This window comes from Ursus arctos, unplaced genomic scaffold (assembly GCF_023065955.2).
Source record: "Ursus arctos isolate Adak ecotype North America unplaced genomic scaffold, UrsArc2.0 scaffold_7, whole genome shotgun sequence".
NCBI classification, from domain to species: Eukaryota; Metazoa; Chordata; class Mammalia; order Carnivora; family Ursidae; genus Ursus; species Ursus arctos.
The window spans coordinates 54,368,319-54,389,663 of NW_026623089.1; the positions used below are offsets into that span (position 1 = coordinate 54,368,319).

At 56.9% G+C, this 21,345-nt stretch overlaps 1 protein-coding gene and 1 long non-coding RNA gene across 11 annotated transcripts in view; one reads left to right on the forward strand and one right to left on the reverse strand.

Moving 5' to 3' along the window:
• Positions 1-21,345, reverse strand: part of COL13A1 (collagen type XIII alpha 1 chain) — a 79,970-nt gene that overhangs the window by 13,314 nt on the left and 45,311 nt on the right. For 5 of the 8 annotated variants that reach the window (XM_057308686.1, XM_057308689.1, XM_057308691.1 and 2 more), the window contains 15 exons: positions 20,968-21,021; positions 20,082-20,168; positions 18,440-18,493; positions 17,250-17,294; positions 16,795-16,863; positions 15,897-15,920; positions 14,056-14,118; positions 12,967-13,011; positions 12,430-12,582; positions 11,719-11,817; positions 10,387-10,431; positions 7,893-7,934; positions 6,972-6,998; positions 5,969-6,049; positions 2,665-2,700 (listed from right to left, as the gene is read on the reverse strand). In XM_057308686.1, the coding sequence (XP_057164669.1) occupies positions 2,665-2,700; positions 5,969-6,049; positions 6,972-6,998; positions 7,893-7,934; positions 10,387-10,431; positions 11,719-11,817; positions 12,430-12,582; positions 12,967-13,011; positions 14,056-14,118; positions 15,897-15,920; positions 16,795-16,863; positions 17,250-17,294; positions 18,440-18,493; positions 20,082-20,168; positions 20,968-21,021 (924 nt within the window). The remainder of the gene's footprint in view (positions 1-2,664; positions 2,701-5,968; positions 6,050-6,971; positions 6,999-7,892; positions 7,935-10,386; positions 10,432-11,718; positions 11,818-12,429; positions 12,583-12,966; positions 13,012-14,055; positions 14,119-15,896; positions 15,921-16,794; positions 16,864-17,249; positions 17,295-18,439; positions 18,494-20,081; positions 20,169-20,967; positions 21,022-21,345) is intronic. The other 3 variants (XM_057308690.1, XM_057308688.1, XM_057308692.1) reach the window with 3 other exon arrangements.
• Positions 17-15,244, forward strand: LOC130543034 (uncharacterized). Of its 3 annotated transcripts, XR_008958045.1 has the most exons (7): positions 17-181; positions 6,983-7,043; positions 7,189-7,279; positions 10,936-11,123; positions 11,802-12,008; positions 12,916-13,121; positions 14,479-15,244. It is a non-coding gene; the product is annotated as an uncharacterized LOC130543034 (long non-coding RNA). The 3 variants fall into 3 exon arrangements; XR_008958044.1 differs by lacking the exon at positions 7,189-7,279; XR_008958046.1 differs by lacking the exon at positions 7,189-7,279 and having other exon boundaries at positions 12,916-13,031.

Here is a 21,345-nt window from a genome sequence, read left to right on the forward strand (position 1 = left end):
AGGTCCAAAGGCCCATTTTCAGGGTTGGCGAGGCCAGGCTCGTTCAGGGCAGTCATCGGACTGGGGCTTCTTCCTGTTTGGGGTGGGGGCCTCGGGCAGAGAGGCCTCCCCCTGCCTCAGAGCCAGATTTGAGCAGGGAAACCCTTTTGCTTCACCACCAAGCTTGCCAAGGCTGAAAACGGTAGGAGAACTGCTGCTTCGTTTGCTCCCTGAAGCACTCAGGGATGGGGGCGGAGGCCGTGGGGAGGGGCGAGGGCCGGCACCTGTTTGCCCTTGCAGCTCCGCATGCGGGGGGCGGGGTGGGGGGAGCTCATGCCACAGAGACCAATGCAGACGCACACACAGAGAGGCAGGCGTGGGGGGGGGGTCATTCAGCCACTGCTCACCCCACCCGCCCCACCAAGGGCCGCCCTGGCCTTCAGCCTCCCCGGCTGGGCCTCTGTCCCCGCTCCCCGGCCCTATGGGGCAGGCCGGATCCGAGAGTGAGGAGTGCGCTTCGGGGGTCTGCTGGGTCCTACCCGCTCCGGACTCAGGGCTCCGGGGCAGTCGGGGCAGCTGGAGCCTTTGGCTTAGAGGCGGGGCGGGGCTGGCTATGGTGCACAGAAGCCCCTTCCCAGGTTCCCGCTTTCCACCCCCACTAGCTGGAGGTCTGTATTTCAGGGCTGTATTGCTCTGCCTCCGTGTGGAGGCTGCTCAGACTTGGCCCTGAGGGTGTGAGGCTGGCTGGTGGGCGTGAACAAGTGGGGGAAAGGCTGGTTTGCTTTACAAGGAGAAAAAGAGCCCTAAGACGTTCTCCGTTCTCCGGGGACCCCTGCAGCCAGGAGGGCAGACTATGCACACGTCAGGAGTGAGAGCGGTCTGATGGGGGTCATGGCTGAGAAAGCACGGCAGTCCCTGACCAGCTCCAAGTGCAGGCTCCAGGCCTGTTAACGCTGAGATACTGGAGAAACTTCTAGGCTCTGTGAGGGTCCGTTCCCCCCCGCCCCCCCATAAAAGGGGGATGATGACATGAGTGTTTGCTTTCGAGGCCGCTGCCCGGTTAAAATGGATGAACGCACGTCACGCATTTGGTGCCGATAAATGTTAGTATTGGCACGGCAGGGTTATTCTTCCCATAAAACTTCTCCTTTAAGGTTGTGATGTTGATTTAATGAGAAAAATAAAACCTGAGGTCCAAAGGGGACAGAATCTCTGAATTTGCACTGCTCCCCTCTGTCCAGTGAGAATGCAGGACAGGTTTGGATTCTCTGATTCCAGCCCCAGATCAGCCCCCTAGCCCTGACTGGCCACGTGGGGCAGGCACGTTGGGTGTGAGGAGGGTGCAATGGGGGGGACTCGCGGGGGTGGGGGGCGGGGCAAAGCCCTGAAAATGCCCGGACAAGGGGTCTAGTCTCTGAATGGGAGAATCTACAGTGTCGCCTCCACAAAGGCTCTGGAAAGGAGGTGGTCTGGGGCGAGGCCCGTCACCTCCTCTGCTTGGTGAGGGCACACACCATGGGATGAGGCTCTGAGCGGGGCTGCTCTTGGTCCTCCCACTCTCAAAGCTCTAGGCTCCTGCGGGCATCAGTCTCAGATCCTCTCCGCCTCCAGGCCTGTCCCCCTGCCATAAATGAAACCCTGAAAATTGATCCCCCTGCCCCCGTGCCCCAGTGTCATCCCAGCCAGCTCATTAGACTTGTTTTCCGGGCCTCCAAAGTGTCCTGCAAGGGCCAAGCTGGGACTCCCTGGCTGGAAGGCCCTGGGCACACACACAGCTCTGATTATGGCTCCTGGGCAGGGAAGTCCAGCCTCCTGGCCCTTGATAGCCAGTGATCCCTAGACCCTGGGAAGGTGCCAGGTGTCAGTGGGAATGCCACTTCCCTAAAGACCTCACGGGGCACTCTGGGAGGGGCCTGGAAGGTGGAGAGGAGAGGAGAGACTCTTTTTCTGTGATGCTTCAGTTGCTTGTCATAAGAAGAAAGGCCAGGTGCTTTCTAGTCATGAGTAGGTGATGCCTGTTTTCTGGAATCAGAAAGAATGGAGAAAGAGGGACCCAAGTGTTCCTCCTTTGCTCTGCATAATCCCCTTGCTGAATTGCAGGGCAGCCGGGGCGCCGCGGAAAGTGGGGTAACATGCCTGCAGAGTGCGGAGCTGGGACCGTCCCATGTGATCCTAGATGCTACACCGGCCTCACCCCAGTACACAGCAGAGGGGGCTGCACAGGACTAGGAAGCCCTCGTGGGCAGACAGGAGATAGAGCTACAGCATGAAGACAGCACAGCATGACGGGCACAGACAGACACTGTCGTGTTCGGTGGGCGTGAGTCATGGTCCCAGGCCCTGGGGCAGGGCTCCCAGGCCGCACTCAGCCTTTGTCAGGAACAGAGTCTGTGCAGCTGGAGCAGCCCTCCACCCCATGCCCGGCAGTCAGGAGAGTCAGATTTGAGGACCCTGGGTTCCTACGATGGCCAAGGGAACTCAGAGGAAGGTCACCCATCTTTGGTCAAGAGGCCTGAAGGAGCATTTCTGAACTGAGCAGAGACGGTACCTTTCTGGTGTTGGTGGTGGGAGAAGGCAGGACTCACTGGGAAAACGAGGCCACAGCGGGACAGGGACAGACGAGAGGGGTCACAGGCCCGGGGTGGGGTGGGCTGGGCTGAGGGGTAATGGAGAAGTGACACTCACCGGTGGCCCAGGCCTGCCGTCCAAACCTGAAGCTCCCTGGACGAGGGGAACAGTTTGACCGAAAGAAGGGTAGGGGAGGAACGGGAGGGAGAAAAAGGGACCGGGGAGGGAAGAGGTGAGTGAAGCAGTGACTCTGGACAGACACAAATGCTGGTCATCAAACAAAACGGGAGAAATAAGCTGGGGAGGACAGGTGATGGTATTCACACGGAAACCAACAACAACGGACACCGAGTGGCAGTGCGGCCGGCGGCCGAGCAGGCCGGTGGGGAGCAGTGCAGACGCCCCTTCTCATCCTCTGTGCCCCCTGCCCCCCCCTCCTGGTAGCCCCTCTCAGAAATCCCATGGCCAGGGGGTTGCAGCGCTCCGGGGAAAGGGATACAGAAAGAGAATTCATGGGAAGGTGTCTGGAACCAGAGGGAGTGCGTCCTTCCCAGGACCAGTCTCCCTGCAGAGGGACAAGTCTACGTGGAGGGCGGGTTGTCTTTCCCGGCCTCTTCTGCACAACTATGGAGACCGGGCCAGGCTGGAGAAGCCCGAGGAAGTCAGTACTGAGTGATAGCACCCGGCCTGGGAATGTGGGTAGAAGCTGGCCTGCTTCTGCCCCAGCGGGTGAGGTGGGGGGGTGGGGGGGGCCTCAGATGTTAGTCTGCACGATGCCTGACCTTTCCCTGGCACTGAGAGGTTGCACAGCTCAGCACACACGCAGTCCTTTCCTGTTCTCCCAGACAAGGGTCTTTTTAGAGAAAAAGGCTTTTTGAGGGCAGAGGTCTAAGGCCAAATATGCCCTGGAGTGAACTGGCTGGCAGGTGGGATGCTGTTAAAATCCACTTGCGATGCAGCACCCAGTAGGCGCGAATAGGTGCTCTCGCTCCAGTGCTGGGCTGGGAACCTGCCCCCAAGACCCACCTAGGAGAACCAGAGGGAAATTTATCGAAAGATTCCAATGTGACTAACCAGAGAGAAGGCAGTGGGGACACTCTAGCCCAGTGAGCACTGAATTCTTAAAAACGGCTTCCAGCGGAGCCTCAGAAATGAGCCTAGGCCTCAGGATCTGAAAGGAGGGGGAATGCCCCCAGGCGAGGGGGGACAGGGAAAAAGGTGTGGGTAGTGGGATCCTCCAGGGCCTTCCTTCTCAGTTGTAGGGTCACAAAGTTCTGGGATGATCCTGACTTATGGCCTAGAGAGCTGAGTCTCTGCACCCCACGGCAATGGTCAGAATTTCCTGGGGGGGGGGGCACATAAAATAAGAGAGATGCTTGGGTCCTCCCCCACCCCAACTCAACCAGAGTTTCCAAGAGTGAGGCCAGGGTAATGACTTGTTTGAAAAGCTCCAGGCAACTCTGGTGTGTAGTCAGAACTGAGAACCACTTCCGTAGGGCCAGTAGGAAGAACTCCCTAGGGTGCTCTGGAGAAACAGGCTGCTACCATATGGCATAAACTATGGAAGTGAAGCTGAAAATCAGAACTTCAACTAAATATCCACAAACTTTGTCTATGCAGTACCAGCACCGAGTTATTCTGAGAGGTCTGGAGCGGAGGGCATGGACTGGCTGTTTTCGGGCCATACGCAGGCCACTGACATATTTTGCATGGTCTGCAGAGTTGCAAGGAATTTTGATTTAATGTTAGAAAATGGGGAGATTTCACATAAAATGCCAGATGTCCAGCTTCCTTGGAAAAATGAGACCATCTGGAAATACTGGGCCCTCATTCCCCTGAACGGAGGAGGGAATGTTCTCCTTAAGAAGGGACACATGGCCTCCAGTGCGCCCCAGTCCTCACCACTCCCTCTTGCCTCTCTGAAGTCCCTGTTCATTGCCATTTGTGGAGATGCTTGCTCTGTCATTTTCTTGAGCCAGCAAAAGTATTTCTCTGTACCCGTGTCTCTACTGAAAGTTGACAACTTAAAGATAGACGGGGCACTTTGTCTTTCCTCTGGCACTGTCTTTGTTTATGTAACCTGTTTGGTCTCTGCGCCATTTGCATTTTGACCCCTGACTGAATTCTCCAGTGTTCACTAGGGCGTTGGGGCCATGAAGGCGGACAAGGAGAGATTTGTGGTTGAGTGGGGGCAGGAAGGCTCTTTTCTAGTAAGGAGTACTTAAACATTCTGGACACAGCTTAAGACATGGGAAAATGTCTGTTGAAGTCATCAGTTCCCTATAGTCTGTCAGGCACATCAGCTCCTTAAACGTCCTACAGTTGATGCGCTAATGAGGGTGTAATCATACCTTTTGCTCTTGCTGTTTGGTTGCTGTGATTACATTAACCAGACCTTCAGGCTCTGCCAAGCTGGGGTAATTGGGCTTCTCTTTGTTCTCCTGCTCTTTATGGCTTCCCAGGGTGGGAACTGGCCTTGTGCCCAGGACAGAGGAAGCCCTAGTGGCTGGAATGAGCTCCTTTGCAAGGCGGTGGCCTCAGCGAAGGAGCAGCCTCTGGCCTGGCCTCACCACTGACTTCATACGTGACCTCAAGTGACTCTCTCTTCTCTAGGGCCATCAGTAAAATGAGTAGATGGGTCCCTAACGTCCATTCCAGCTCTCAAAAACCAAGCCACAAAGAGTGCTGGCCCCACTGGGGGGTGAGGGAGGATGAAGCCCAGGGCTCCAGGGTGGGGGGAAGAGTGCACACACCTGGACACAGGGGAGGCAGTGATGAGGCCATGAGCCCATTGCAGCTCGGGGCAAAAGATTCGCCCAGGCCCGGCCCCCACATCTGGAAATGTCGATGCCTCCAGGGCAGCCCGTCGCCCCGACCTGGGGTCTGATCTCAGGGCGGGCTGAGATGAGAGATCTGAGTGGCCTGAGACTGCTGGGACCAGAGAATCTGCCTCTGTACAAGTTTTTCTGCTGTGGCCAGTGCTGACGATAGCGAACTAGGAGGGAGATGGAGAACATTTCACTTCTCGTTGCTCCCAGGTCCTCCAAGCTGAGTTCCCATTAAGGGCGGATTTTTATTGCCTCTGAATCAGGCACATGTAGGGCCTGAGGCTGTCCTCAGGCCACTTGCGGCTCTCCAGCTGGGGGCTCCTTGGGTGGGGGGGCCCTGTCTTATTTAGCTCTGCATTCCCCCCATGACCAGACCAGGACCTGGCCCAGAGGAAGCCCTCAGGAAGGGAATTAGAGTCTACGGTCTTGCCCAGGTGGGAAAGCAAAACTACACGAAGTGTTCTGGAATGCTCAGAATGTTAGGACCCCCAGTTTTGCAGCAGCCTTCTCCCGGGGTCCTGCACCGCCACCCCAGCCTCCTCAGGACCACCCGGCTGGGCTCCTCACAGGCTCGCTGGCTCTGAGATACTTACGGGTAATCCCAGCGGCCCTCGATCTCCTTTCTCTCCCTGGACACCCTTCTCTCCTTTTGCTCCATCTAGTCCTGCTTCCCCCTGAAGGAAAGGGAGGGGGGAGATCACCGAAGGGCATGTCTCAGACAACTCGTTCTTGCATCCTGGGGTCCTGGAGATAGGGGTGGGCTGGGGAGACCAGAACATGTAGAGGCTGGAGGAGGGAGGGGGCGGAGGGGGCTGGCCCACGGATGGCAGGCTGGACGCTCCAAGAATTCTTAAATTCCTAGCCTGGCTCTACTTCCATTAGAGTCCTTGGTATCCCTGTAGTAACTGTGAGCTCCCCAAAGGAAAAGGGGATGGGTGGAGCGGAGACAGACCCAAAGGGCAGTTCCAGGTCAGGCTTGGGCATAAGTGACCATTTGCAGAGCAGGAAAACTGGGACCCTGCAGAGATTGGCTGGCAGGTGCCTGAAATGCCAACATGGGAGCTCTGAGGCTCCCGAACTAATTGGGGCAAAAAATTGCCCAACTGTCTCCTGAAGAATAGTGGGGTGAGGAGCACGGGCCAATATGCCGTCAGCTCCCAGCCCCTCTTATCCAGTTGAAATGTTTTTGAGGAGGGAGATTGGGAGACCCCCTCCCCAGGCCAGAGACTGATGGGCCTGGACCTGGGGAGGGGGCCCACAGTACACCCCTCTCTCTCTCCACCTCTACTTCAGGGTGAGTGAAATGTCTGGGGCAGGTTACTTGGAAAAGGATTTCGTCGTTTGCTAAGAATCCAATCCATCGCTAATGGGGTGGATTAATGGACGGGACAGCTCTAAATCTGAAGACTGCCTACAGTCAATGGTGGGTGTTAAAAGGACTTCATTCTCTCTTGGTTGTAGCCACTGGCCAGTGTCACATGATTCCATTTAGGGAAAGGGACCAGATGGGCCACCTGTCTCCAAAGGACTTTCCTTTTTGGCCCTGACACTGCCCCTTCCCCCACCCCCCACACCTGTCACATGACGTCTTCTTACCTTTGGTCCAGGAACACCTTGGAGCCCCTGCATTTGAAATCAAAACAAGGTACCTCAGAACTGCATTTCCAGGTAAGTCAAAAACACCTTGTCCGCAAGTTGAACCACAAAAGAGCAAGGGCCCAGGGTCCCTGCCCAGGGCAGGTGGAGGGAGTGCTAAGGGGGTCTGTGCTTGGGGCTACCTGGGGTGGAGTCTGAGCCTGGCCTCCCCAACCAGGGACTGACAGAGCGTCTCTGTGTGACCCCCACAACTGACCTAGAGTCTCACGAAGGGAAGATTCGGAAGGAACACAGCAAAAGTTGATTATGTAGGTATATGCGAAGTGCTTGGAGCAGCGTGTGGCACGTGAGAAGTCTCGGGAAGTGCTGGCTACCATCGTTATTACTACTACTTCCACCAATGACAATGCGTGACACAGTGCCGTGGGGCCTGGGACCCCTGCAGAGGAAGGACCAGCATCTATTGGTTTAGGATGCTTGGGGGCCCTGTAAAGGCCTCATCTTATCGCCTGTCACCTGGAAAGGCCAACCCAGTGGGGCTGGTTTTACATCACTTTCCATCTTAATCCAGATGTTTTTGCTGCTGGTTAGCAGGAAGGAGGAAGGGGGAGAGCAGGCGTCTGATAGCCAAGGGCAGAGCTTAGTGACAGAGGGACTCCTGCGGGGAGGTGAGACCAGACCCTACAGCTGCTGTGCCAGTCAACTGTTTCCAGGACAGCTGGCCATGCCCAGGCTTCTTGGTGTCACTGAGATCATTCCTGTTTAACACGGGAGGGAAAAGGAGTAGGGAGGGGTTCGTGGATGACAAAATCCCACCCTGGGAGGAGGAGGGGACAGGGACTGCTTGGGGGGGGTGGTGTGAGGGGATGGTAGGGACCCAATCACAGTGGACTGAAATGCCGACAAGCTCTCCACACTTACCGGAGGTCCGGGGGGCCCCTCTGGCCCTGGAGGCCCAGGAACCTAGAATCCAAAGGGAGATGGTTAGCCCACACCCTGCTACACTCCAAGTGGCCTCCCCCTCTGACATGGCCCAGGGTCCAGCTGGGAGCTGCAAAGCCAGAGGAGAACAGAACTGCCCAGCATGTGGTCTCCCAAAAGAAGGCTGAGAACAGGGCAGAAACTCCTAGCAACTCATTAACCTGCACAATGTTGAAAAGAAAAAAACCCCACACATTGCCAGGAAATGCTGTCAAAAGTCTAGACTTCCAGATTTTCTTGAAAAAAAAAAAAAAAAAAGAAAGAAAGAAAAAAGAAAAACCTGGCAGCAGCAGGCCCTTGTTCATGTATGGCAACAATTGCCTGGAGCTGAGTAAAAGCGTTCCCTCCAGGTGGGGCATGAAATCTTCAGATGACCCCAGTCCCCACCACTCCCTATTGTCTTTGACTTGGAACTCTTCGTTCATTTGCTGCGTGCCTGGCCCCTGTAGGCATTTGAACTTGAGACATTTGGCTTACAGGAGCAGAGATTGGTTATGTGGAATGGGGGGAGGCTGAGCAGCTTTTGAAGAATACCCCTCAAGTCCCATCCGGTTTGTAACAGGGACTGCTGGTCTCTGCTTCCCTTTAATTAAAGGCAGAGTGTAGGAGGACAGATTTGTGCTGGACGGGGAAGGCGGAGGGACTCAGGGAGTCTTTCTCTCTACAAAGGATGGTGCTCGTTGCAGACTTTGTTTCTGACGCTGGGCATCCATTTGCTCGTACTTGGCCACCCAAGAGGCAGGAGGGGGGCCTGCCTGCTTCTGTCCGAGCTGGTCACCCCATCTCAACTTTGGGGCTCTTCTCGCCTTCCCAGGGTTAGAATCCCACCGAGTGTGGCCGGAGAGGTGACCCCTCTGTCAGGCCACCAAAGAGGAGCCCCTGAACTTGGGCAGACCGGGTCCCCCTCATGTCTCTCAGGTCCGTGGACTTCTCAGCTCAATCTCCGGAAACTCTATATTCTTTTCTTAAAAAGTTTACTGCTTTCTTTCCTGATTATAAATAAGTGGGCATGTATCCTGATTGTGGTGGTAGCCACACAGACCTATGAATGTATTAAATAAAAGTCACAGACCTACACACACTACCTCCCAAAGCCAATTTTACTGTACGATAATTTTGAAAATAAAAAAATTAAAGTAATAATAGACCCATTAAAATATTTTGTAAATTAAAAGGAATTGAAAGAAAGGAAAGAATAAGTATCTGAATACTCCTAATACTTCATTTCCTTCCACTCTTTTTTGATGTGTAAAACGTACATGAATATATGCCCATACTTAACGATGATTTTATGTCTATAATTTGATTCTCTGCTGTTTTTCATTTAACCCGCAACCCAGTTTTCTTTTCTTTTCTTTCTTTCTTTTGTATGTTCCCCACAAGCCTCCTTTCCGTGTCTCGACCGAGCGGCACGAAATGAGTTTCTCCCTGGCCGGCGCCTGGAACAAGGCTTGGCACAAGGAGCGCTCCCAAACATGGGGACTATTATACCATTAGTATTATTACCATAAGTTATTGAATCATTTCCTTCTTGTTAGAAATGTAGGCTGTTTCCAATTTTTACTTTAAACACTTCTGGAAGGAACATCTCTGTGTGTAGAGCTTTTCCTGAATTTCATCAGGAGGCCATCCGCCCCTAACTCAGGAACACACCATCTCGTCAAGTTCGCTTCCCTGAGTGTGGACGGGCCCTGGTGACACCGAAGGTGACAGGGGCCAGGGGACCTCTCTGGGGGCTGAGAAGCCTTGGCGGTCCCTCCCTTGGCTCTGTCTGGGTGGCACAGGCCCTCCCACCCCACATCCTCTCCCTCACATGCTTCTGAGCTCTGCTGCTTTCTTGGCTCTTCCCCTGAGCCTACAAACACGCCCGATGCCCTCTCATCTTATGAGAACCTGGCCTCCATCCCGAGCACATCTCTCTGTGCTGTTCCCTGCTCTTCCCTTCACTACCACGCCTCTCAGAGTAGAGTGCGTCTCTCCGGAAAGCTTGCTTCTGATGCTTCTGGGCAAATTCCTACGAAGTCTTCAAGATCCTGCTCAGAGGCCCCGTCTTCTAGCTGCTCGCCCAGCTCCTCGAGCGGCTAACCATTCCCATTCCAGCGCTTGCTGCCGGGGACTGTTTGCTGCACAGAGGCGGTTCTGTTTCTTTTCCTACCCCCAGACTCTAGCACCGGGAAGGAACACGGCGGGTGCTCTGTGAACACCGTGGGGCGCAGGTGTTCTGTGAACACCCGTGGGGAGACCGTGAGCTGGGGCTCCGAGGCCGAGCTACTGTGCTCCGTGAGTGTTCGGCTTCTTGCTCGCTCCCCACGTCGGGCAGCGGTGCGTTTCCTCCTAGAGCACAGAAACGCTGTGCGTCCCGGAGGGACTGAGGGCTGCTGAGGTCCCTGTCAAACCCTCCCCATGACACAGAAGGCCGAGCGGCACAACCTACCTCCACTCCTGGCTCCCCCTTCTCCCCGGGCTCTCCTCTCTCTCCCTGTGGGCACAAAACACCATATGCTGTGGGTGCTGGCACGGGGGGGGGGGCACAGGGACACCGGCACATCTGTGACAAACCAGACTGGGACTAGACTGGGCTGAGGTGTCGTCAAGGACCACCTCGGAGGCTGACGGGAGAGTCAGCCTGCGGTTTCAGGACTGGGCCCAAGATCACAGTCTTCGGGGACCTGCGGTCCCAGCACGTGGGAGGCAGGATTGATCTCACGTGTGGATCCTGCGGTGCACAGACCCTGGGGTGACCTGTGACCTGTTTCAGGCCGACAGAATATGGCACATGGCAGAGGTGATGGGCTGTCACTCTTGTGATTATGTTACAGGCTTATGTTACAATTGTAACGTGCATACATTCAGGTTATGTTACACACACACACACACACACACACACACACACACACACGGCCCTGTGTGGGCAGCAGGCACTCAGAGACTCCTGCTGGCCTTGGCCTTGAACAAGCAGGCTGCTCTGATGTGAACTGGGCAGCCCCTAGGAGCTGAGGGACGCCGTCCTGCGGGGGCAAGGCACTGACTTACGCCAACAGCGGCGAGCCTGCAAGATGATGTGAGAATGTAGACCAACAGTTTGACTGCGGCCTCGTGAGACCCCAACCCCGGGCAGAGGACCCCGTGGAGGCGAGCCCGGACTCCTGACCCATGGACACTGAGATCAGAGTGCGTATTGTTTACACTGCTGAATTTGTGATTCGTTATGCAGCTGCAGAAATGACTCTGGCTCTAGGAACAGGGCCAGGGCCCGGGGTGGGAGGGTGATGAGGAAGCTTCCGCACCACGTCTGGGAGCACTCCTGCCAGCCTGGAGCTGCCCCGTGGTGGAGGGGACATGCCAGGAGGCCAGGAGCTGCCTGCCTGTCCCAGCTGAATGGGGCAGCCCCAGCGAGTGGCTCCCGAGGGCTGCCTGCACTGGGTCACAGGTGGGATGGGTTGACCTCTGACGTTCTGTATACTTCTAAGAGGAGAACTCTGAGTCCGAGACTCTAGCACCTTTGAGCCGGGCTGGTGTCTGAGGCCACCGTGCTGTGAGCTGAGAAGTGGAAACCGGTGTTCACACTCCCGTGCTCCACCCGGAGTAGCTGTTCTTCAAGAGGACCCTCCCCTCCCCGCCCCCACCCAAGGCCAGGCAGGCGGGAGGTTAGTGCAGCCTCGTTGCAGGGCCAGGCATCTGCTAGGCTGGTGACGACCATGAGGGGCACCCTTGCTCGCGTGCCCTCATCTGCTGACAACCTCCATACCCCACCCTCTCGCCTTACTGTAAATCCCGGGAGCCCGATAGGGCCGGGCAATCCTGTTGCTCCGGGTCTCCCTTGGCCACCTGGTTCTCCTTTCTCCCCAGTTGGGCCGTCTAGACCCTACAGATCGACAAAGATCTCTGTTAGTCAAGAGCGAGGGCGTCGGTCGAGCATCTGTGACCAACTGCCGCATGCAGGCGTGGCTCCCTTCCTCCAAGGGCAGGGGTCCAGCATGGTGCCCATTTCACAGATGAAAACCACTGAAGCCCACAACAGACTCCCAGGTCAAGTCAGCAGCCTCGTCAGACTGGGTAAGGTGCTTTCCTTGTACAGGCAGCCTCCCCTGGGTGTTGGGCTTCTGCATACTTTCCAAAGAGGCAAGATTACACCCGTGACCTCATCTCCTTCCCAACAACCCCGTGAAGTATCCAGGGAAGGCATGATTAGCCCCATTTTAGAGATAAGAAAACAGAGTCCTGAAAGGCTCAGAGACTTCCCCAAGGACACAGGAGAGGACAGAACAGTCCCTGCTCTCCTGAGGGGGGCTGCTGGCCTTCATAAAGCAAGGGGCTTAAGGGAAACCCAGGTGAGTGCCCGGCCCCCAGCTCCCGAGCCCAGGTTTCCAGCCCAGTCTGCAGCGGGCACCCTGCGGAAACATGCTGGGGTGGCGCAGCCCCGTAGGCATGCAAACGTCCCAGGGGAGAGTCCCGGCAGGCCCGCCCTGGCACTCACCGGTGCGCCCGCCTGTCCCATCTCCCCTTTCTCCCCCTTCTCTCCCGGGCTTCCTGCGTGTCCGTCTTCTCCCCTCATTCCTGCAGGCCCAGACTTTCCTGGGGGGCCTTGGGGACCAGGAGGGCCCATGTCTCCTGGCTTGCCTCGAGGTCCCTTCAGAAAATATTAGCAACACTGGTTATATACACTGATGGAGGGGAAAGAGAGAGCGAGAGAGAGCACGAAAGAATGGGACGTCCAAAGGACACAGCCCTTCTGTGCTTGACCGGCCCAGGCGAAGAGCCTGTCCGCCTCCCTTGGAATCGGAGAAGCTTCGGCACCAGCCCCAGCCCGTCCCAGCGGGCTCTCCCCACTCCTCTGGGGCCAGCAGTGTGGGGCTCCGGCTCCTGCAGAGTGGGCCCCTGTGCTCCCCACTCCCTTCCCCACCAGGCTCACATCTGGGCCTCTTCCAGAGCCTTCAGTCCCCACCCCCACCATCCCCGTCAGCCCAGGTCAAGGTCCATCTTCGGAGGCTCGTCCGGGAGTGTCTGTTCTTACCTTTTCCCCGTCGTGGCCTGGAGGGCCTGGAAGTCCGATCTCTCCCTGTGGCAGAACAACGGAAGGTCAGTGTCAGAGCGGAGAGGAGGAACTGTCTTTCACGGCACACTTCCCATGTGCCAGGTCACCCTGGAGCTACGTGCTTGCGTCCCAAGGTGAGGGCCCCAGGGCAGAGCCGTGTGCACAAGGCCTGCGGTTGGTGCCACGTGCAGCTACGTCCCGGCTCCGCAGTCCACATTTGAGCCACAACCGCACACGTTGCCTCTGAGGACCCTGGGTAGTCTGTGGGAGGGGTGTTGCCTCCCAGTCCCCCCAGCCCAGCCCTCCTGTCCTGCCTGCTCCACAGGGAGCACCCTGCATCTTCACGTCAACCCAATCCCCTTCTTTAGGGCAGGGAGGGAGATAAGAGAGTCCTGGCCTCTGTCTTTGAGTCGGCCAATAAAGAACAAGCCACATCACCAAGGCAAAATGATGCTATGAGAGGAGCAGAGAGGAAAGGGCAGGGAATTCTGCCTGGTAGATCAGGGGAGGCTTCCAGGAGGAGGTGGCCTTGGAGCTGGGTTGAAATACGAGGACTTGGAAAGTTAGGGAAAAGGGGAAGGAATTTCAGGGCAGGGGCCCTCATGAGCAGAGGACAGAGGTGCAAACATGCAGGGCCTTCTGCAAAAATCACAGGGTTGCAGCAGAGTATAAAGGGGAACAAAGGTGGGGAGCGAAGGAAGGGGGAGATCGGGGAGGAGCTCCAGGCCCATATTCCCCAGTGGGTGGGTTGGGGTCCCATGTGGTTCTGCCTGGAGCAGTGGCTTGTCTAGACCCAGACTCCACCACACCCGAGGAGCCTGTGAATTACAGCCGCCCAAGTCAGACAGCAGGGGAAGAACGGCAGAGCTGAGGTGGCAGCAGTGAGGGTGACTGCGATGTGGGCAAGACAGGGCCTGGGGTGCCTGGGAGCAGTGGGAGGAGTCAGAGGCCACGCCGTAGTGGTGGCTCTGCAGGGAAGATGGGAGGGTCACCCATCGGCTCCCGCACTCGGGGACACACGCGGTCCCTCTGCGGGGTCTGCAGCCCCCTTGTCAAGACAAGTGTTACCTTCTGGCCTGGGACCCCTGGAGCTCCGGGTGGGCCGATTTGTCCGGGAAGACCAGGGGGCCCCTAGGAAATAAAAGAAAGACCTGTGGAAGAACTTTCCATCCAAGAAGGGGTGCCCTGTTGCCAGAGGGGTGTATGTGGAGGCTGGCTTATGGGCATCGATCATTTTCAAACATCTCATCCGTGGCAAGAACATGTTTTTTTGCAAAGGAAATAGCATGCGACTTCAAAATGTAAAGCAGATAAGCACTGAGCGTGTCTGGGTTAGAGTGTCGGGGTTGGGGGGGGATCCTGGAGCCACGCCTACCAGCCTCTCCTTCCTCCTCCCTCTGAGCACCCCTGGGCTCCAAGAAGATAAATCTCACCTCCCCTGACAGGGACTTCAAAATGCCTCTAGGAAACAATGCCAATATCCATCGACAGGTGCAGGTGTGCGACACCCATCCAGTGCGATATTACTCAGCCGCGAGCAATGAAGCAGGCACGGGTGCTTGCCGTGCCAGGGTGGGACCCAGACATTCTACGCTGAGCTAAAGAAGCCAGACACAGACGGCTACACTGCGAGTGTCCACGCAGACGACACTCCAGAAAAGACAGATCTAATCCACCATGACAGAAAGCAGATCAGTGGTGTCCGGGGGCCGAGGGGAGGTGTGGGATTGACTCCTGAGGCACATGCAAGAACTTTCTGGAGTGCCTGGGGTGGTGGATACATGGGTATATACATTTGTTGAAGCTCTTCAAATTTCACAGCTAAAGTGGGTACATTTTATTGTATGTAAATGAGACCTCGAGGTTAACTTTAAAAGAAAAAAGATTCCACCCGTGAAAGTTTTGCTTTGGAGAGCTATTTCAAATAGTATATTTTAATGTCCCCCAATGAAGCTCATTGATTCTAGAATCATGTGATGTATTAACATCACCAGTCTCTGGGTTGGGGCAAGATATGATGGGTGTCTGAGTGTGGGAGTGTGCAAACCTAAGTGTCCTGTGGCATATGGCCACTAAAAATAGTAAGTGAAATGAGGGCCCCCTGGGTGGCTCAGTTGGTTAAGCATCTGGTTTCGGCTCAGGTCATGATCCCAGGTTTCTGGGATTGAGCCCCGTGTCAGGCTCCCCACTTAGCAGGGAGCCTGCTTTTCCCTCCGCCCCTCTCCCCACGCATACTTGCTCTCTCTCTGTCTCACAAATAGATAAATAATATCTTTACAAAAAAATAAAAATAAAAATATTAAGTGAAATGAAATTCCAAGAACTTTGTGATCTCCTTTCTTCTCTCCACCTGGAAGTTAAACCTCATGGTAGTTTTAACCATAAATATTCACTACAAATATCCACAGTTCTGTCACTGGTAGTCGGTACGCAGGCAAAATCTGGGCTTGGGATTCACTGGTTTTCCAAGTGCAGAAAATGACACTGATTTCTAGGAAAGGTGAAAAAGTGGACGTTGTGTAGCTCCTGATTTTTTAGGGTGATGCATTTTATGAGCTGAAGATTGAGTACAAGGAGAAACATAAAAGCACCCTCCTCTGTACCTCCGTCCCCTTGACGCCGCTGCGTGGAGACCCAGCATCGACTCTGCGTCACGAGTCCGCAGTGGAATGGGTCAAGAGCCGCTCCAGAGGACGGCCAGGACCCGCGCTAGGGGAGGCTCTGAGAGCCCCTGCTCAGGCTCAGATCACCCTCGGCCCTGGTCCTTCAGGGTCAGTCCTCATCCAGCAGCCCCGCCCCTGCTTTCTGGAGGCCAGCTGTCAAGGCCTTGCCTCCCCCGACCCCCCGACCCCACCCCCCCCAGCCCCCCAGCCGTCAGCCCAGTGCCCAAGGGAAGGAAGAAGACTTACCATCAAGGCCAGCGTTCGGATCTCCTAAAAACCAATGCCACACAATCAGTTGAAGAACAAGTCAAGAGCCGTCTGGAGGTTCCCCTTGGCCCAGGCATGGAAACATGGGAGCTGGGCCCCCTTTAGGAACGCAGTAGGGTAGTCCCTCTCGTGGGCTCCGTGCCTCCCGACCCCATGCCGCCCCCACCTCTCCCCGAGGTTTGCAGAGACTGGAAAGAGAATACCCTACATTTCGCCGCCACTGCTCTGAGGCTGTCCTACCACAGACTCAGGCCCTGAAATGGACTGCAGCCTTCCCTTCGCTTTGCCACAGAGGGGGGACGCAACAACTCCGCTTCTCCCTGGTCACTGACTGGGACCCTCCCCTGTTCTCCCCTCTTCCCCAGAACCCAGATTTCAAGGCTCCGACGTACTTACTTGTAAACGCCGAATGCAGACTAGGAAGATAGGGGGCCACTCAAGAAAGCGGGGGGACTGTTGCTGGCATGCGGACAGGGTACCACACCGTGTACATGGATCCTCAGATCCTACAGGGTTTCCTTTAAAGGACTGGTTCTCAATCTGGGGTTTGGACCCCAGGGGACATTTGGGGACATATTTTGGTTGTCAACCAGGGGTGGGGTGCTCCTGGCATCTAGTGGGTAGAGCCTACAACATACCGGGCCCCCCTTCCCCACAACTCCCTGCAAAACGACCCCGCCCCGACTGGCAATGGTGCTGAGGTGGGCAAACCTTGTCGTAAAGGGCAGCCACCATATGACCTTGACATATGATTGAACTGATGCAAAAGGGGGACAGCTTCAGGAAGACAGATTCCACCACGTGAAAGGGGTACTGAAGACATGGGGCTCCAGAACTCGGGACGGACGAGCACCCCACAGGGCCGGCTCCCACTCACCTGGAGAGCCTCGCTGATGTTTCCGTTGTAGTCCACCATCTCCCCTTTCCCTGGTTCCCCCTTGGTGCCCTGCAAGACAAATGCGGTCTGAACCGCGGGCCGGGGCCGTAGGGCCGGGGGGCAAGGCAGCCTGCTCCCCACCAGATGGGGTCGTGGCCAAGGCGGGCTGTGCCCGGCTGCACGCAGGAGGACCCAGAGCTGCAGGCCGGGGAGCCTGTCGGGGGGCTCCCCACACTGGCAGAGGGGCCCAGAGGTTCTAGAACAAACACAGAAGACTCTAGGAGACAACTCTGGACTAGACAGGCCGAGAGAAGACTGCGTCCCAGCACGGCCACTGCGGCTGCAGAGAGAAGTCTCTCTCCCTCCCTCCCCCTCAAGACCCAGAGGCCAGCCTTTCACGCTGTGACCCCAGGGAAGCGGGGTGCTGAGCTCTGACCCGGGGGAGCTGCTCATACCTTGGGGCCCGCTGGTCCCTGGTCTCCAGCTGCTCCGGGCTCTCCCTGTTGCAGGACAAAATTGGAATGAAATGGGGACAACAAAAGCTGGGCCCCAAAGCACCTGCTGTCCCCAGAGGAGCCATTGCCAGGGGCCATGGAGGGGCCGGAGGCTCATCTTCCCTCAGGCCAGGAGGCCGCAGACCTTCCTGTGCAGGAAAGTGCAGGCCCCACCCCTTCAGGGAGCAGCTCTGCCTGCCTGCCCTCCTCCCAGCGCCTCTGGGCTCCTCTGGCTTCTCCCTGAAAGACCTTCTTCCTGGCCTGGGCTAGTTGTTAGGGACTGTCCCTGCGCCTGCCTGGCCACTTCTCCCCAGCCCCCTACGGCAGCTACGTGTTTGGGCCCAGGGACCAGGCCCTTTGCTTCTCTCTATTTCCATTTGGCTCAAGGAGCGAGAGCTCAGGAACTTTTTGCCAATCTCCTGAGGGGTCAATAGTTGCCATGGAGGGAGCATGGGTTCTCTCGGCGCCCTCTCTGCCGGGGACAGCCCCAAACGGCAGGATGGAGAACGGCAGTTCAGCGTAAGGCACTAGGAGCTCTCAGCCTCCCAAAGTGGGGAGGGGCAGGGGGTTGTTCCTGTTGGAAACAGGACAGAACCATGGGGAATACATGAAAACAAACCACAGTCCCAGTGGTTCTGGGACAATGTGAACGTTAAAGACACATTTTAAAAATCAAGGCAGAAAGTAAATATAAAGGGACAACCGAGCTTTTAATATCACTTGACTCCTCCCGACCCTGCAGCTGACCAGCTCGTGGACTGCCGATGACCTGCCCCTTCCCTCCCTGCCCCACAGCGTTTTCGTCCCTGAGCACCTGTGAGGCACAGGGCAGCCTCGACCTGACCCTCCCACAGGAAGTCGCTGGGGAGAAGTGGGAGCCCCACCTTTGCCAGGGGCGTGGAAGCTAACAGAAGCAGGGGCTCTGGGTCTTTCCCCAACCCAAGCATCTATCCCCGGGCCAGCTTTGGCATGACTGCTGACTCAGTGGAAAGCTCTCCCAAGCCAACAGGAGAGATGGCCACCAGGAGTCACGACCCGTCAGCTTTGGGCCCTGGGGCCCGACTGTAGGGACGGCCACTGCTCATGCTTTCCCTGAGCTAGGCCTCGAACTCCCAAGCTGACCCTCATCTCAGAACTGGGAGCGTCCGTACCTTGTCTCCTTGCCGTCCCGGGGGGCCGGCCTGGCCATCAGCGCCGGCTTCTCCCTGGGGAAGAGGAGAGACATGGGCTGAGGGCACGCACGGCAGCTCGGCCAGCTCCCTGAGGGGCCGAAGGGTGGTCTTGCTGTTGATGTTCTGGGTGTTAGGTGTCTGGGTCTCTGTCTCTGTCTGCACTGGCTTCTACTAACTCACCTCGTTCTACTCATCTGACTCCCATCCACCCGTGGGTCCAGCCTGGGTCTCACCTCCTCCTGGCAGCCTTCCCTGTCTGCTCCTTTCTGCCTCTGAGTTCTGTACTGGGGTCCACCCCTCAGTGCCAGGTGCTCCCCGGTTCTTGGATAACACACAAGCCAGCTCTGTTGCAGCCCCCAGGTGTGGACAGCCATCTGGCCCCCGCAAAGGGAGGCAGGTCATTTTGGAACGTGGAACACTTGGGAAGGCACACCTCAGCAGGTCCCGCCTGGGAGACAGAGGGGACCACGAAGGCTCCGGGCTTGTGGGGAGGGGGCCCAGGAGGCCTAGGAGGGGAGACGCAGAGAGAGATGGGAGGGGGTCCCCCGCGCGTACTTCCCTTAGTCAGCACTCTGCCTGGCCCTAAGGAGGACACGGGCTTGGCAACGGCCTTCTAGCTTTCCCCTCTTGTGTCCCAGGATGCAGGGACAGTAGTGACCAGACTTCACCAACCTCAAATCAAAACCCAAGACCTGTCGGGGATCCACACGCTGCGGGGACAGACTCCGACCCTGGGGATGTCCCGGAGCCCAGAGGCGGGGCCCCCTTTAGCAAAGCCGGTGCTCAAGCCAGGGAGCTCTTTTCCCGCCACGGTCTGATGGGCACGTGGGCGTTTGCCCGAGACCCTTCCGGCCACTTCGTCTTGCCGGTCTGTGGGCTTCCTTCTGGCGCCTGCCACCACGTCCCTGTGGACTGTGGGTCTGTTTCTCCTGCTGGGTTGTGAGCAAGCTGAGGGCAGCTTCTCTGCAGCCTCGCAGCCCAGGCAGGGCCCCGCCCGCAGCAGCCCCTTGATACGTGTTGGTGGAGCGAATGTGTGTGTTGTTTGGAAGATGTAACGAGTCCTCTCGTTGGAAGCTAAGAAAGAGGCCATCTGCACTTCCTCGGGCTGCTGGAGTAAACCAGGCATCGCAGGAGCCATCCGCTTCGGGAAACCCTATCTCACCACTGCACTTTCCACCCAGTGTAAGGAAGGTGAGGGCAGTCCCATTTGCTGCTGACCCCACTGCTGCTACTCGGCCCCCGTCTCCGCCTCCTGGGTGCCAGCACCAGATGGGGCCCGACTGATCACTGATCTCGTATTCAGCGCCTGGGCAGGGGCCCTTCCGTCCGTCCCAAGCCCTGCAGCCGTCCGTGCCTGAATCAGTTACAGCATAGCTGCTTGAATCATTGGGACCATCTTGGATAACACAGTCTGCCCTCGGACTGTTTCTCTTGCATAGTCAAACAGTCACCACTAAAATCAGGAGCTCAGTCCAAATTGTCTTTCTAGAATCCACTGGAAAAAACACACATCTGGAGCAGGAGAGAAGGCAAGGCGCCCAGGACAGAGTCCTCAAGAATGGGCTGAAGATAAAGGCCACAAGGAGCATCTCCCTCAAGTGCGGATCCCAGGGAAACTCACCTTTGGCCCTGGGGGCCCAGGTAGTCCTGGGGGGCCAGGCTCCCCTCTGCCCCCTCCGATGGAGTTGCCAGCATCGCCTTTTTCTCCCTGGGGGCAGAAGGGGGAGAGAGTGGGAGAGTAACCATCACTAGGCCCTCCTAGCTCTGGAGGGAGGTGGCCATTCCCTGTTTTTTCTCCTCTCCTAGGTCCCAGGAGTGAGGGCACCAGACCACCCCGTGGTCCGGGCTGGGCACAGAGCCCCTCAGAAGCCCGGCCTGGTCTGACCGGCCATGGGATTTGAGGAGAGAAGGGACCTGGCTATTTTGGGGGAGCAGGTATGGAGCTGAAACAAGAGACCCACCATTCTTGGGTCTAGACTCTGTTACGCAGAGTGTGTCCATGGAACCCTGCTTCCAGGGGTGAGGAATATTTGATATGTGAAGAAAAGGGTCTGGTGGCTGACGGGTGTTAAGGCGGTCAGAGGGAAATGAAGCCGCCCGGGCTCCTTGCCCATAGGGTGCTCTGAGCCCCCATTGGAAAGCGGCCTGTGATATTCCAAGGGGGCCTGTCTCCCCACACCTATCTGACCTCAAGTCTTCTTTTCTTTTCTTTTTTTAATGGAGTGTCATGGAGCCCACGTACCAGGGAGCACATGCTCAGAGCTGGCAGGAAGACATCTGACAAGGTCACAGCTCCTGGTCTTTGAATATGGGCATTTTCTGCCAATCAGGGCCTCCCATGTGGTACCCCATGTGCGAATCTAGCTGTGTCCCAGCTGCTTTCCCCCAGTCTGGGAGGGACACCTCCAAAACTGGGGCTCCTGGATGTTCAGGGACGGGAATGTGGGTGCAGATGAACCCGAAGGCCTTTACCTAGAACCCGCCATTCCGAGCTTGCCAACACCCACCTTCTGCCCCAGGAGGCCTAGTAGCCCAGGGGGGCCTGCAGCCCCCTTTTCGCCCTGTGGAGGGAAGCAGACAGTGCAGGGTTAGGAACGGTCTCTCCAGGATGACTGGAAAGAGAGCCTTGGCTTTCTCTCTGCTGCCTCCCTGCCGCTCTGTGGGCCGTTTCCCGCCGGACCCCCAACTGCACTTGACTCCTTCCTTGGGCCACTTCACGCTGGTGGGGGCCTGGATCATTGTTCTCCTGCTCCCGTATGGGCTGGGCCCTTATCATGTACAAAGTGAGAGGCACCAAGAGTGTTCGGCTCCTTTGGGGGGTCTCCCGGGGAGAGGCGAGCAGTGGGGAAGGCCAGTAGTTGGGGAAGCTCTTCCTTTTAGCCACT